The sequence below is a fragment of the Primulina huaijiensis genome, chromosome 11 (assembly GCF_012295235.1).
Source record: "Primulina huaijiensis isolate GDHJ02 chromosome 11, ASM1229523v2, whole genome shotgun sequence".
Taxonomy (NCBI): domain Eukaryota; kingdom Viridiplantae; phylum Streptophyta; class Magnoliopsida; order Lamiales; family Gesneriaceae; genus Primulina; species Primulina huaijiensis.
The window spans coordinates 4,639,241-4,655,290 of NC_133316.1; the positions used below are offsets into that span (position 1 = coordinate 4,639,241).

Genomic DNA, 16,050 nt, shown 5'->3' on the forward strand with positions numbered 1-16,050 from the left:
TTTAAGATGCCTGAAGCACAAAGTTCAAAACCCAGAGAATGTTATTCTGTGAAATTACTAAGATCATTATATGGGTTGAAGCAATCCGGCAGAATGTGGTATAATAGGCTAAGTGATCACTTGATGAAAAAGGGATATGTAAATAATTCAATATGCCCTTGTGTTTTCATTAAGAAAACAACATCCGGATGCGTAATTATTGCTGTATATGTTGATGATTTAAACATCATTGGAACAAATAAGGAAATTCAAGAAGTTGTGTCATACTTGAAAGAAGAATTTGAAATGAAGGATCTTGGAAAAACCAAGTATTGTCTGGGTTTACAAATTGAACAAAAAGAATGTGGAATATTTGTTCACCAGACAAATTATACAGAAAAGATCCTTAAACGTTTTAATATGGACAAATCAAATCCTTTAAGTACTCCAATGGTTGTTAGATCATTAAACATAGAAAAGGATCCATTCCGTCCATGTGAAGATGATGAAGATATTCTTGGTCCAGAAGTACCATATCTAAGTGCTATCGGTGCCCTTATGTATCTTACAAATTGTACAAGGCCTGATATATCTTTTGCCGTAAATTTATTGGCAAGATTTAGCACATATCCAACAAAGAGACATTGGAACGGAATTAAACATATATTCCGTTATCTACGAGGAACGACAGACTTGGGACTTTTGTATTCAAAAGATGCTAATCCAAGTATAATTGGTTATGCCGATGCTGGATACTTATCTGATCCACACAAAGCACGTTCTCAAACTGGATATGTATTTACTCGTGGAGGCACTGCAATTTCTTGGCGTTCACAGAAACAAACACTTGTAACAACTTCATCAAATCATGCCGAGATTATTGCACTACATGAAGCAAGCCGTGAATGTGTGTGGTTAAAATCAATGACTCAACATATCCAAATCTCATGCGGATTATCATTCGACGAGAAGCCTGTGATACTATATGAAGATAATGCTGCATGTGTTGCTCAAATGAAAGAAGGATACATAAAAAGCGACAGAACTAAACATATTCCTCCTAAGTTCTTCGCATTCACCAAGGAGCTTGAGAAGAATAAATGTATTGATGTTCGTCACATTCAATCAAGTGAAAACTCATCAGATCTCTTCACAAAGGCACTTCCTACGACAATATTCAGAAAGCACATATATAATATTGGGATGCGCAATCTACGAAATTTGTGAAGAATTGTTCGTGTCAACATGAGGGGGAGTTTACGTGACTGCACTCTTTTTCCCTTACTATGGTTTTTATCCCAATGGGTTTTTCCTAGTAAGGTTTTTAACGAGGCAGTATAAAAACACGTAATGTATACAATCATTATGATCATCATCACAAGGGGGAGTGTTGAAAAATTATTTAAAAATGTGTTAAATATTTGTGTTGAAAATGTGAATGTTGAATGTTGAAAATTAGGTAAAATTAGGTGTTGAATATTGAAAATTAGTGTGTGATGATGTAGGTAATGATGTATTTTATTTTTGGATTATTTGTAAAAATTTTCTATAAATAGATCTCTCATTTGTGAAGAAAATCACAATTGAGTTGAGAGAAAAATATTATAAAGTGTGTAGTGTGATAATTTTGAGAGTTTGAGATTTTTACTTTTTTATCGTAAATTTTTACTTTTTCACAACAATTATAATTTTAATGAGGGTAGAGTATCTTAATCATTGTATGAATTTGCTCCTCACTTTTGAAGTACTCTCTGTTTGAACAGCTAAGACCTATCACCTTTTCGGACACCACAAAAACTGCCACCCTCTCAACCGATTTGGCACCAAAATATCACCAGGAGGGGGCAGCCGCCGTTTTCTCTCGCCGCCAACACCATGGCAAGCGCCTCCTTTTCTCGCCTCGCAACCCAAATCATCGTTTCTCCGACCCCAAGAAGCAGAAATCACCGCCACTGGTCTCCGTGTTCCATCACTCATCCATTATTGGCTACCTCTACTTTTTCACTAAAACTCAAATCCCGTCATAGTCCACGTGACCATTCATTCGTCTCCTTCTCTGGTGGTGACGGAGGAGGAGATGAGGGCGGGGGCGGAAGTGGAGGCTCTGGTGGTGGCAGAGAAGGAGGTAGCGATGGAGATGCAGGAAAGAGGAACAAGGCGGAGGCTATCATGGCCTTGGTTGAAGTGGGAAGGTCATTGGATAGCATTCCCAAGGACTTGGCAGCCGCCATCGAAGCAGGGAAAGTTCCGGGTTCCATAGTGTATCGGTTTTTCGAGCTCGAGAAATCTCCTTTGTTCGGCTGGTTGCTCAGGTTTGGAGGGTTTAAGGAAAGATTGCTTGCAGATGATCTTTTCTTGACTAAAGTAGCCATTGAATGTGGTGTTGGGATATTTACCAAGGTTGCTGATTTTCCTTAAACTTGGTCGAAAATTGTGTTTTCTTCGTAGATTTAGTTTATGAGGTTTCGTTACAAAATGTTTCACTTTTATGCTTGATCGGTATAGGAAATAGCTGTTACTTTGGTACTAGAGGATGGCCTAATTAAGTCATTTCCATTAAATCTTGCCTAAATTTTCAGATCTGCCACTGGTTCTAGGTGTAAAGAAGCTATTGAAAAACTAATAGTTACTGAAACTTGTGGCTTTGAATGGTGAAATGCTTCAAATCGCAAGCTCCGAGGATCTATTTTTCAATCCAAATGTTGAAATGAATGGGGAGTTTTCTCTTTAGCCTTGGCATGTATGATCATATCTAAAGGGCACGTTTGAAGTTGGGCTTCGTGGGTGCTAAGTTATCATGTTTAACCGTTTCTTGTAGTCAGTTACACAGCCTTTTTTATGATTATTTCCATGTCGTCCTCAGAGCTTGTCATGCTGAAGCATTTGGTAGATGTTGCATCATCATGCAATTAGAGCATGTGATCATATTTACTGTCTGTTCTCTAGACTGCTGCAGAGCTGGAAAGGCGTCGAGAAAAGTTTACCAAGGAGCTGGATTTCGTCTTTGCTGATGTGGTATACTTGTTTTCACATTATTTTATTTTGAGCTGTTCCGGAAAATATGCTCATTAAATTTAAAAATTTCTTATTAAATCATCCTGTTGTCCCCAAGGGACATGATTATGTACCAGGTTTACCGACTAAAATCTTCTGAGGCAAATGGTGCTTGAATTTTTAGTTTTGGAATAGGACGGGTGTATAAAATTCTACTGCCTGTGATCAAATGCAACAAGACCGGTTGGGGTGTTATATTTTCAGTTTGTCGTGATGGTATGCATTAAATGAATGTTTATTAGCTTTAGATCCTGACGCGTGGAATTGAGCTTAACCACGAGCTATTCATCTTGAAATTAGTTGCTCATCTTCTGTTTCTAAATTGAAGGAATTGAGAGGAAAAAAACTATCAGTGGGTATCTTTTTCTCTTATCAACTGGTACAACCCTTATTCTATGTGTAGCAACTCCCCCAAGCACGGTAGTGTTGCGGGGAATGGGTTGTGCGTGTGTAAAGAAACAATGGACCAACTGGGTTTGCTTCTGACTGGATAACGTTTCCCATGATATGGATATTTGAGCAGGAAATGTGGAGTTTACTGTTTTCTGTACAGTTAATTTAGGATTCTGGGAAGAATACAGATATTACTTGAATTTGATGAAAAACAGTGTATAGGGAGTATCCTTGACCAGATTATTTCTGTATGTTCTTGTGCTTTCTGATGCCTAACATGGAAAGATAAGACATAGTTGGGCTTTTCACTTGGATACATTGCTCTGTGTGGTATCCTATTAATCTCTGCTGAGTAAATGGCCAAATGATCACTTTTTGGTATGGTTGTACCGGCCAACTTGAAAGACATAAAATTGTTTAATTAGCGCTTGACTTGCAGTTTTGGTTCAGCTTACAATCTTGATCTTTCCCAGAAAGTCATAATATTGCTTTTTTCCTTTTGGACAGAGTATTCATTTATTTTTGTCTCAGTACTTCATATGATTTTAATTTTGTTGCCTTTTTTGATTTCAATATTTTCTGATAATCTGTGTTCAGGTAATGGCCATTATTGCAGATTTCATGCTTGTTTGGCTACCTGCTCCTACTGTTTCTCTCCGACCTCCTCTAGCCATCACTGCAGGAGGTCTCAATAAATTCTTTTACGGGTGCCCGGATAATGCATTCCAGGTAATGTTTAAATAATTGTCATTAATTCTTTTTAATATATATTATATATGTAAAGTTCGGGTTTCATTGCGAAAAAACCATAAAATATATTTATTGAACAAAATTGGGTACCGCTGCAGGTTGCCTTGGCAGGAACATCTTATTCATTTTTACAAAGAATAGGAGCAATAGTGGTTAGTAATTTACTTATTCAACATTATTTCGATCATCGTTCTACTCATTGAGTTTGACTGTGTGTTGTCATCTGTTGTTCAGAGAAATGGGGGGAAGCTTTTTATAGTCGGAACTGGTGCGTCTCTGGTACGTCAACTTACTATGGTTGCTTTTGGATGGATGTATTTAACTGTGAGGAATTTGATTTGACAATGAATTTCAAATGAAAACTATTTTGGGTTAATTTGAAATCCATTGCAATTGTTAATAAAACGCCTGAATCAAATCAGAGTGAATTTCACCCAAACTTTATTCATCCAAACAAGTCAAATGGATTTGAAATCCATTATTCAACTACCTCAATACAAAAATAATCTTAACTTCTTTATGTTTTACTCACTTTGATATCCCTATCGTAGATTAAATACCGAAATTAGTGTTCTAAAAAGTGGTAAGCGGTTGGCAGACGGCAACCCACCGCATTGCACCTAGGCAGTTTTTCTTTTCTACCTAAATATCTAATTCTTTATGTTTATCTTCATATTTTTCTAATGATTTCTCGATATCGGATTCAAACTTAAAATCAATGGCATATTCATCCTCTTTATCTGATACAAATTGATTGAAAAATAAGTCAAACAATTTTTTTATAAAAAATTTAACATAAAAAATCATATATTAAGCTAGGCGACCGCCTAGGTGAATTTTGAGTCGCATGGGCGGCAACCAAGCAATTCAGGCGGTCGATTTTTTTAACTTCGCCAAGAGATACCGTATTTCTAAAAATCAGAATGGTGAGCAATCGACCAGTGCCGAGATAGGTGGCGCCTTTTAGAACACTGACCAAACTAGAAGAACAAAGTGGAGCAGCTTATAAAAGATCTCTATGGAATCCAATTGTATAATTGACGTCCAATTTTCAGCTGTGCCCTTTGGTTAAGATACCCATTTTTCATATGGCACCCGGTGGACTGTCAGATATATGGAATCAATCAGACGTGTGTTGTCAAGGGGTAAGATTAATATTGGCTCAAAATTTATGTTGGATGTGCAGTAAGGATGGCACTAGGTAGTTGTGTATGGAATGAGATTGTCATTTATTGAAGAAATGTTGATTGACGTCTCATGTTGAATGGTCCTACAAGTCCCAGCAAGGGGACAGATTCTAGCGGTGAAATTCCTATAGTTCCTGTGGATTTTAGAATTGAATTGGACATTGACACAAACCATCTGTCATGGCATTTCAAAGTATCTTTTCTACATAAATTTTTCCATGTGATAATCGTATCATTCAACTGAAAATCACCATAAATATTTTGTGCCAATAAAAGATATCCATATTTCCCAAACAGTTGTCAAACTTTATTGCAACTTTCAAATTAGTTTTTCCTTCTCTTGGATAGTGCAAGGTGCCTAGGTCCCACACGGAGCTATGAAGCTAACCGCCCCAAAATTTAGAGTAAAGGAATATAATATGGGGTGAAGATATCCTATATGGACTGACGGAGCTATGGAGTTATGAGTTAACTACCTCACCATGAATCTGTATGAGTTTTATATAGGCTTAATGGTGGCTTATAACAGGCTAAGGACAGAAGACAAATCATGAAAAAATTCTTGTTGATGGGTATAATCGCATTATTAACTTTATTTAAGGGATGGAGAGTAGAACTACATTGAAAGATAAACAGGGCTATTTAACGAGTCGTCTTCGAACAATTTTAACTGAGTATCTCATTCGCCAATTGTTTGAGTGCATGTCTTTACATATGACCTTAACTAGCAAATATTACTTGTTAAATCGTGTAACCGGTTTCCCTAAAGCATTCTTTAATCGACCTGTATTATTTCATGATTCTTGCTTCCAAATAATTTCCCATGATGTTTGCTTCCATGATTCTTGCCTTTGACTTGGTCTTGCATAATTGCAGTCTGGAATATAGTGTTGTAGGAAAATGTTGATTAGAATGTCCTCATGATGTCCGTTTTACAGGTGGGCACAGGCATAACAAATTTGTTGATTGCTACGCGGAAATTTATTGATAAGTCTTATGCCGGTGAATCCGAAGACGTGCCTATTCTGTCGACAAGTGTTGCTTATGGTGTCTATATGGCAGTATCAAGCAACCTGAGGTACACATTTATATGTGATTATTGTTGCATGACTGTGTTTCCTGAAGGTGTTTGTGTGCTCAGTAATGTCCACTTTACATGCTTTTTTTTTCTTGCATTAGAATTGTCAATTCTCCTTTTTATACAATCAATACACGATCACAAGGAACAGATTTAGCTTTTGTTTGGCTAGCTATGAGGGGCTTAAGTACATATGCAATTTATGTCCTGATCTACAAGTTTCTAACTCACTAATAGATTTTAATTGCAAAAAAACATCAAAGATTTCGTCTCCCTAAAGTCACCAATTGAAAACTTCATTGAACAGATGTGTGCAAATTAGCAAGCTATGGTTAAAATTGGCACTCTGGTTATTCCTTTGTATCTCTGCCATAGACTACTTTTCTTTTATCGCATATATTCTGCTTATTTACAAATTATGTAGCGTTTACATCGTCGCTGCACTGCTGAAATTTTATCCAATTGGTTCATTAATCTGCATTTTTTTCTGTATAGGTACCAAATACTTGCTGGGGTAATCGAACAACGTATCTTAGAACCTTTACTGCACCAGCAGAAGCTCATTCTTGGTGCAATCTGTTTTGTTGTTCGAACTGGAAATACCTTTTTAGGATCATTGATGTAAGATTTTTGTACTAAAAAGTGAATATATCTCTCTATTTACATTCATTTCAGGTTTTTCACACTCTAAAATGGCAGGTGGGTGGATTATGCACGTTGGATCGGAATACAACCCCGTGAATAGAATCATATGGGATGATGAGGTCATTTTATCAACGGTCAGCTGTCCTTTGTATATTTCATCTTTTCGGTGTTCTTTACACAATTACCATTAACTTTGTTGTGGAAGAAGGAATCAAATCTTTTTATCTTCCGGTTTGCTATGGTTTGTAAAGCTCAGCCTGCAGCTTAAAGCATCGGTTTGCTTTCTTTGTACGTGTAATAAGATTTCTCGATGTTGTGTACATTTTGTAAGTTAATAAATATTTTTTATTGAATCCCATGAACTTTAATATCTTATTTTTTATTGCTTTTAAATATAATTGCTTATACTAACCTAGATGCTGGTTAATTTGGGATGGTTGGCAAATGTATCGGATTATTGAAAACCTTATCTGGCCAAAGAATTGATATTCTTCTGCGATGTATTTTTATTTACATTACGATCAGAGTTTATGGGGAAGAAATCATAACTTACAGACAGGGATGCAGATAAAATGAGCCAAGTCTAATACCATTCCCTTTATCACATTTAAGCTCGAGTTTGAATTTCTAGTCCTGTGAAAACCCTGCTTGAAGCTCGAAAAAGTGAATTATTTTGAGCTTCAGTTTGGTTAGAACTCATGCCATATTGAATATGGTTGTAAAATGGATCAAAATATTAACATTGCAATTTGAAGGTGTCATCCTTATTGTCATCTGTTCTTCCCTTTGGTTAGGAATCCATTACTAATCTTGAACATCATCGACATCTATCTTATCATACTAGTTTTAAGCTAGGCTTAAAGTAATCATTGCATGGGGAAATTGACAAGACCTCATTTCTATAATCTAAACCTCTCATTTCTATTATCTAAACCATTTTTAGGAAATTACTGTACTCAACCGTCAGTACTAGCAGTTAAGAATTACATCTAAGACAACCATGCTTCAACAATTATACGCTTAAAGACAACCACTCTGGTATTATGTCGAAACTCTTTCTACCATTCACACGGATTGTCCTACAGACATATTCTTTAGTATTTATAGGTAAAGATATTGCTCAACTAATGTAATATGTTCATCTATCACATATGAGTGATTGATTCTAAGGTTAATGTAAACTGAAGCTTTGAAGTTATTTGAATCTGGATTCTGAAGTAGAGGGATTATGTATTTATCGGCATTTTCTTTTCTATTTCTTTTCTAACCTATTATTCTAATGATCTTCCGATAAATCCTCTCAACCCATGCACTTGGTTTTCAACTCTTTTCGGCTTTGGTCCTAATTATTGTATAAATAGTTGTATAACGAAACTAGCCATCAGAATAAGACAATAAACTACATGTTAGAAACATTATCTGGCTCTTCCGGATGTTTTTGTTTGCTGGACACCGCCTCAACTGGCTTGCAGATCTCTTGGCCTAACGAAGGTAGGTTCATTCTGCAAGATCACCATCCACCTTCTGGCTAAGATACATTCAACTCTGATCATATGAGCGCATAGATAGCTATGCAGCCTCTTCAGCGGATGTCTTCTTCTTGGTTCTTCTATGTTGGTTGGTAAAAAGCGAACCACAACTAGTTATCTGCATACTTAATTAAACATGTTGGCAAGACACAGATGAGTTTTATTGTAATCAAAACAAATACAGACGATCGAATCACCAGATATAAGATTTGCTTATAACATTCACACTTTATTTATGTTAAGAAACTTTATGTAGCTTTTTACAATGTCAACTATTGACTTTATTTTTGTCACATAAAATTTACAAATATTTCTACAAAGTCCACAATTGACTTGCAGCCCATCTATTTTAATCTTTGTCTCACCAAGTGGTGAGAGAGTTGGGATACTAGGAATGACTGAATTGAACACCCTATCAATTTAGTCATTTAGTTAGAAGGCTGTTGTAGCTATGTTAGCATGAGGTTAGATATTTACGATCACAATACGAAAGAACAAAAAAACAGGGTAGGAGTGTTGCTTGTGGCGTCAACAACAGGAGTGGAAGGTACATTGGACCCTGGTGGAGTGTAAGGATGCTTAGCCACTTCAGGACCTTTTGTCTTTCGTCTCTTTGCTGGTGGAAGCTTAGGGGCACGTCGTCTTTTGCGGTTCTGTGCACAAATTGGGGATGCATCTCGCTTCTCAATGCAGTTGAGAACACGGCGAAGCATCTTCTCCAGCTCTACAAACCTCCTTTCCATGCAAGTCTGTAATTCTGTCACCTTCCCCAAGGTAGAATCCAGTGTTGCTGACGTTCTTGGCTCGATATTTAACTCCACTGATTTTTTCTTGCCTTTCCCTTTATGTAGGGAAGAGGATTGTTCTTCATGAATGTGCTCATGCGTTTGGGGTGGAGTTTTCTCCTGATAAATTTCCCTGCAATAATCTGTCTTTCTCTGTGACATCAAAGCTGCAATGCGGGATGCCAAAGGGTTGACCAAGGAATAGATTAACTGATCATGGTTCTCCTTGGTTGCTGTCGATGAACTAACCCCCACTGACTTGTTAATAGTTCTTACTTTTTTCTTGTGTTTTGGGGGATGCTTCTTCTTCCACTTGATTGATTTCCGCTTGTACAACTTCTTTGGACGATACTTTTTCTTCCACTTACTTGATTTCCCCCGGTACGTAGGAGGAAGTTTTATGTTATCTTCCTCTTCTTCTGTTCCATACGTACTTCCAATGCTAGGAAGACATTCATATGCAAGTATCTACATCGATACAAACAAAACCGGGCTCACGTAAAAAATATATCGATTCTTAGACAGTTGACAAATGCAGAAGGAAAATAATTTTACTTACCTGCCGCTGGTGAACAAAGTCAATTAAGTCGAAGCTATCTCTTCGTAAACAACTACTTGTTTCTCGTCGTCGCTTCGCGCAAGTTTCTATAAACGCTGCCCAAATACTATGCGTGCAAGGTTTTTCGATCTTATGGCTACAAATATATTTCCTTAGAGCTAGGAACGAAAGCTATCTGTTTCAGATCCTCTATTTATGACCCTCTTCCTACAAGTTTTCTAGGTGATCGCGTCAACAATTGCAAACACCAATTCCAAGCATGATCTTATCGATATTAATCATGTTTATGAACTCATTTTCAAAAGTACCTTTCTCGTAGTCTCCTTGAGATCCTCCGACCCTGGAAACGATGCCATCTCATCCAACAAGTTAGTCACCTCGCCAGCCAAATCTATGACACTGCGAAGCCACTGCATCTCCCCTGCGTCATCTTTGATCTGTGCTTGAATAGATGACAACCTTTGGCTCCAATTCTTGAGCTTCACGTGAATCCTATCCCAATGGGCGAACACGAATATCAGACCTGAGAACAACTTATCAAAGACCACCTGAAAAAGTGCAGAAAGAAGAAGATCTTTCACTGGCATTTTCTTGTGATCGTAGGATAAAGAATAAGGGAACTTAGCTCTCTTCATATAACAGCGTAAACAGCAAGATTTGCTGAAGGAAGGAATGATGTCAGTAGGATATTTGCATGGTCTGATAAATGGACAAATGGGTTCATAGAGTATATTCATTTTAAACTAGTTTTATCCTCCAAAGTATCACAAAGTCTACCCACTAATTTCCATTTCTAAATATATGTATATTCACATCTTGTGAAACTTACTGAAACTTTCCTCCATTATTTGTAATTTCTTGGATTTGTGCATCCTTTTTTACTTGAAACTTTCGTGGCTGTTGCATATTGGTTCCAGGACGGCAGACCTGATGTAAACATTGGATTTTTACAAGGTAACTTGACGACAAATGGCGTGGACGTTGGCTTTGATAAGTCTTTTAAACTCGAAAATATATTCGGACTTGCGTGTCCTGTGAAAAATTAGATATAAATATTACATTAACACGGATATTGTGATAAGATCCAGCTCGGAAATGACAAAATTTAGTTTGACAGAATATCAGATAAAATCGAGTCAATAGTCTTTTTTTATTTTTACATTCATCTTGAATTTTCTTTGTTGACGTTGTTTACATCATTTGGTAATTGTCATATAATGTTTTTGCTTATGGTAATAATCAAAACTACAATCACAAGAAAATTGAAATCGAGGTGTTCATGACCTCGTTTACAAGCCTGGATTCAAGTCAGTCAGGCTTGAATGGTACTAATAGAGTTGAGCTGGGCTAACTTGTCCTTGTTGCTTTGAAACACTAATTCCAATATGGAATAAATGACTCTCCACTTCCTTAAATTAGATGATCGACTAGCTTAATTTCTGATTCAACCAGAATTTATTTCGGGAAATAAGTATACTAGACTTATCTAGTCACCATATTGTCGGAATCGAGTGTAATAGTGGATCAAATCATAATAGACCGGATTTGGTGTTCAATGTGCATTGCATCGTGATCCACGCACAGTGCAGGTGCATGGTTTGGCCACATTCGAATTTGCGCTAAAATCTTCAACTCGGGCCAATGCATGCATACATACATAGCAGGTGTTCTCAGCTTTTTGACAAGTTTCTAACACATTGTTTTTTTTTTTTTTTTATCATTTTTTATTCGACTTTCTCAGCATGTTTAGATTGTTTTACTTAAGGAATCCGCATTCGTTACCGTTACAACATCCACCACCTCATCAAAAATCGTGGGATACACATGCCACATACACATTATATTAACACATCTATTCTCCCACATTCATTTTAACATTAACACTCATTATTTGTAGGCATGTGTCCACTCATTCATCTTATTCTTATTTTATATTAAATAAATTCAATTTCAAATTATTTATAAAATTTAAATTATTATTATTTTATATAAATAATAATATGTTTTTATACATTCAGAACGTAAAATTATTTTATCTTATTTTAAAAGTGTCATTTATTTAAAATTAAAAAAATTGTTTAACCATTTCTAATTTTTTTAATAAAACTAACCGTTACTATTTTAGTATGTTTAAAAATAAATAACAATTATTTTAATTATTTAAATAAATTACTAAATTAAATAATATACATATATACAAAATATATAATATATGTAATTAGTGGGGTGGGCCAAGCAACCCACCCCTTTCACTCTCTTTCATTTGAACGTCCACATTACATGGATGTTTGAATGCCCACATTATAAGACACAAGTGAGTGGATGACCCACATTGGTATTAACACCACATTGATGTTCAAACCCATTGATTTGAACACAATGTAGATGTCCTTACTTGACATTCATTTGTTGAGTTCTCCACTTTTTTTCACTTTTTACAAAACAAATTAAAAATCAAAGAATAACCATAAAGTTCGGATGCAAACAAACCATGTAAGCACAAAAAAACCTAAAACTCAATACAAAACCGCATTATTTTCTATGTTTATTATCAACCAACTGTGGTGATGCCCTGGAAAGGGCTCGGGTCATTTTTGAACTCGGACGGAAAGAGAAAACTTAAACGAGCCAAATTCCAATTTGCTCTCAAGAGTAGAATATGAATAAAATGTAGACAGGGTCCTCTTGCAAGTCTAGGGTCCATTCACCAGTCCAGAGTCCATCACGCCCGGACAAGGTCCTCTCTCCTGGACAAGGTCCTATAGCCCGGCTGGGGTCCTCTCGCCAGTCCAGGGTCTATCTCGCCCGGACAGGGTTTAGGTCACTCGGTCATGGTCAATCTCGCCCGACCAATGTACTCACTCCCGACCAGGGTTCAAGTCACTTAATCACCAATATGAGCCCACCAGTATGGGTCACCATTCCTACTCACAAGAGACATGACATGGGCAGTTGTCAGAGGATAAGACATGGGAAATCGTCAAAGGACAAGCGTGTACATATTTCTAATCAATAACAGTGTACATGCACTATAATCGAGGTCATCTTCTCCCCTATAAATACCTAGGTTTTCTCATTTGGGAAAATGACATATATATTGCATTCTACCACATTTAATAAATTCTCTCTGTACTTAGTAAACTATGTACTGACTTGAACGTCGGAGTAGAGGCACAGCGGAAACCCTTCCGACGCCCCCACTAACATTGTCTTGTTGAGTGTGTGCAGATTGTCTGATCCGAGCTCAGCCCATCAAATTAAGGCAGGCCAGACCACCCGGGAGACCAGGACAAAGCACCCGGGGTCATCCCACCAAGGCAGGCCAGACCACTTGGGAGACCAGGCCAGACCACCCAGGATCATCCCACCAGCCAGGCCAGACTACCCGGGAGACCAAGCTAGACCACCTAGGGTCATCCCACCAACCAAACCAGACCACCCAGGAGACCAGGACAGACCACCCGTGGTCATCCCACTAGCCAGGCTAGACCACCCAAGAGACCAGGCCAAACTACCCGAGGTCATCCCACTGGCCAAGCCAGACCACATGGGTCATACCACCAGCCAGGCCAGACCACCCGAGAGACCATATAAAACCACCCGGGGTCATCTCATCAAGCCAGGCCAGACTCATACCATCAGGTCAAAATCTTCACAAAAAAAGTACACATCTTTTCTCGATAGATTGTTCACCCAACTCACCCAATCTACCTGGGCATAGTCAAATAGAAAGATTGATCTAACAAACTTCCGAAAAATAATCTATAAAGAAATTATTGTTACATATTAAATGGTAAGTGAAAAAATATTTCGATAAATGTTATAAAAGTAAAAAGAAATGATATAAGAGAGAAAACAGAGTTTAGAGAATGATTCCGAACTATTTTATTTATAACTGAACCTCTATTTATATGATATAATGATATAATACAAGTTGTTCTTCATAATTATCTACATTCACAATCATATCATGACAATCTCTTCTTAGATGATTATCCACATGGCAATTATTTCGTTGAATCTTTCAATTGACAAGATGGTTGCTTGAAAACTTCATGGAGATTCTGGTGCTATCTCTTTAAAACTTGACAATAAAACTGGGTGGGAAAAACTTGAGCAAAGGAAAAAAATTATAGCAATAAATATGTTTCTTTGTATGTTATCTTGACGATGGATGCGTCTCGCTAAAACCTTAATAGAAAAAACCCAATGATACAAACCCCAGTGAAGGACAAAGAGTATGACATCTCTTAATTCTTGCTAACCGCCTCATTAAAACTTTGATATGAAAAACCGTATGAGGAAATTCATAAACAAGTCATAAAGAGTATAGTCTGAACTACTCCTCCTGTTGCTAGCACCGCTCGAACTCTTTAAGTCTTTGCCCAATCTTGCATTCTAATTTTTTAAAATTTCATATCTGTAATGCCCTTATGAAAAGATCGGTCATGTTATCTTCAATTGATGCTTATATATGATACTTCATTACCAAATATCTTTTGAGAATTATCAAACAACCACTATTAGATGTAACATATCCATATAAAAACATTTTATTTGTTGTGTACTACGAACAATTAGCATATATTCTTGTTGGGATATATCGAATTCATAACTCAAAAGAAAATTTCATATTTTTCAAGTCTTTCGTCTTTCGTTTATATGTAACTACATGGTAATTTTGTTAAAATCTTCAGGAATTTCTATGTTAGAACATTTAAAATTTTGGTGATTTAACAAGGCTGTTGATCCAATGGATAATTGTAGAGCTAACTTAACTGAATCCAAGAAAAAAACTGAATATTCACAAGTAAAAGTTTTCTAATATTCCAACTGACTACCGAACCGAACTAATATTGTAAGAGGAATATTGATGGACAAATTGATCTAACGACAACTGATAGAGCCTAAATGATAGCTTATTTCAGTCGATTAGTCAGCCCAAATCCAAACATTATCTGAATAATATCAATATACTTGGTGATTAAGAAACGGAGCTTAGTTGAAATATCGAATAAAATTTTTCATACCAACAATCACTGATTCTGAGTTGAAAGTCAGAATTCATGCACATTACCAAAATATGTCGGAAAGGACGATGACATGGCAACAAAGACATCTGTATTTGGCAACGGATTTAAGATTTAAAAAGATGACCGTTGTAGATGAAGTCTTTAAATAGATCAGTTTGAAAATCTTTCAAAAGTTTCCAACTCTCTGAAATTCTGTATCATCTTATCTCTTAAAAAAGCTTTCTGCGAGCCAAAATGATAAAAGCGAGCACACTGATAAGTTATTATCTGATCATTAAGGATCAATTGTGCTTAGAATCTCTTTGTGAAATATTTTTAATTGAGAGTAAGAAGTCTTACTGCTCATTTTGGTTAAGATTGAATTTTACTCAGAGTTTCAGTGAAGGTAGTGTTTAAGTTTTACTGAAGTGAGTAATTTCAAATTGCTTGTAATTATCAAAGTGTTTTAGTTTCAATCATTCTGTGAGGAAGAAGGGGTTATGTAAGGGAGTATTGAAGTCTCCGAATATCCCGAAAAAAAACTTTAGTCAATTTAATTTTTAGTTTACCTACATTTATCTCTCATTTGATAGCCCAAATGAATTTTGATAAACCATTTCATTCAAACAATTAGTCAATCTACTCCCACATAGTTTTAACTGTTAACTTAATGAGAATCCAACTGACAAGAACTTCATTTCACTATTGCTAAACCAACTGAAATATTTGTAAATTGTTGAGAAAAGTTTCTTCATCCCCTCTAAATTTATCACCGATCCTAACAAGTGGTATAAGGATGTATTAATTCTTGTCTCTGAAATTACTAAATCAAATGGCCTCATTTAGCGAAATACAGATGTTCTCCAAGGATGATTTTGTTGATTGGAAAATTAGAATGCGGACTCACTTAGCTATTCAAGATGTGACATGTGGTTTGTCATCACAGATGACCCGATGAAGATTTTAAAAGCAAATACTACCATTTTCGTCAATGATGGTGCTCCACAAATGAAAGAAAACCAAGAACTGAATGAACTATTGAAGACAAGAAGAAAGTGAATTTAGACAATGTGGCCAAA

General features: G+C 36.4%; 2 protein-coding genes across 3 annotated transcripts; one reads left to right on the top strand and one right to left on the bottom strand.

The window, feature by feature from the left end:
* The first annotated feature begins 1,700 nt into the window (after nt 1-1,700).
* On the top strand, nt 1,701-7,456 carry LOC140987614 (protein RETICULATA-RELATED 4, chloroplastic-like). Its single transcript, XM_073456187.1, has 8 exons — nt 1,701-2,379; nt 2,926-2,994; nt 4,024-4,155; nt 4,275-4,328; nt 4,411-4,455; nt 6,302-6,441; nt 6,937-7,062; nt 7,141-7,456. Exons 1-8 carry the CDS (start codon nt 1,855-1,857, stop codon nt 7,184-7,186), a joined length of 1,137 nt encoding a protein of 378 aa, XP_073312288.1. The 5' UTR covers nt 1,701-1,854; the 3' UTR covers nt 7,187-7,456.
* A 1,558-nt stretch (nt 7,457-9,014) lies between these two features.
* On the bottom strand, nt 9,015-10,963 carry LOC140987613 (uncharacterized). Of its 2 annotated transcripts, none has more exons than XR_012177182.1 (2): nt 10,268-10,963; nt 9,015-10,054 (listed from the first exon to the last, which is right to left on the bottom strand). XR_012177182.1 is itself a non-coding variant. In XM_073456186.1 (2 exons), the coding sequence occupies exons 1-2, from the start codon at nt 10,694-10,696 to the stop codon at nt 9,095-9,097; spliced, it is 1,203 nt and encodes a 400-aa protein (XP_073312287.1). In that variant the 5' UTR covers nt 10,697-10,951; the 3' UTR covers nt 9,015-9,094. The 2 variants fall into 2 exon arrangements, 1 of the variants encoding a protein (XP_073312287.1); XM_073456186.1 differs by having other exon boundaries at nt 9,015-9,868; nt 10,268-10,951.
* Nucleotides 10,964-16,050: the final 5,087 nt, after the last annotated feature.

Bases quoted from the DNA above. Each gene is read 5' to 3' on its own strand.
- LOC140987614 (XM_073456187.1), top strand. From the start codon at position 1,855: ATGGCAAGCGCCTCCTTTTCTCGCCTCGCAACCCAAATCATCGTTTCT. The intron at 2,380-2,925 runs GTTGCTGATTTT...TCTGTTCTCTAG, and splicing joins GTGTTGGGATATTTACCAAG to ACTGCTGCAGAGCTGGAAAG. The intron at 7,063-7,140 runs GTAAGATTTTTG...CTAAAATGGCAG, and splicing joins ACCTTTTTAGGATCATTGAT to GTGGGTGGATTATGCACGTT.
- LOC140987613 (XM_073456186.1), bottom strand. From the start codon at position 10,696: ATGAATATACTCTATGAACCCATTTGTCCATTTATCAGACCATGCAAA. The intron at 9,869-10,267 runs GTACTTTTGAAA...GTATCGATGTAG, and splicing joins TCAAGGAGACTACGAGAAAG to ATACTTGCATATGAATGTCT.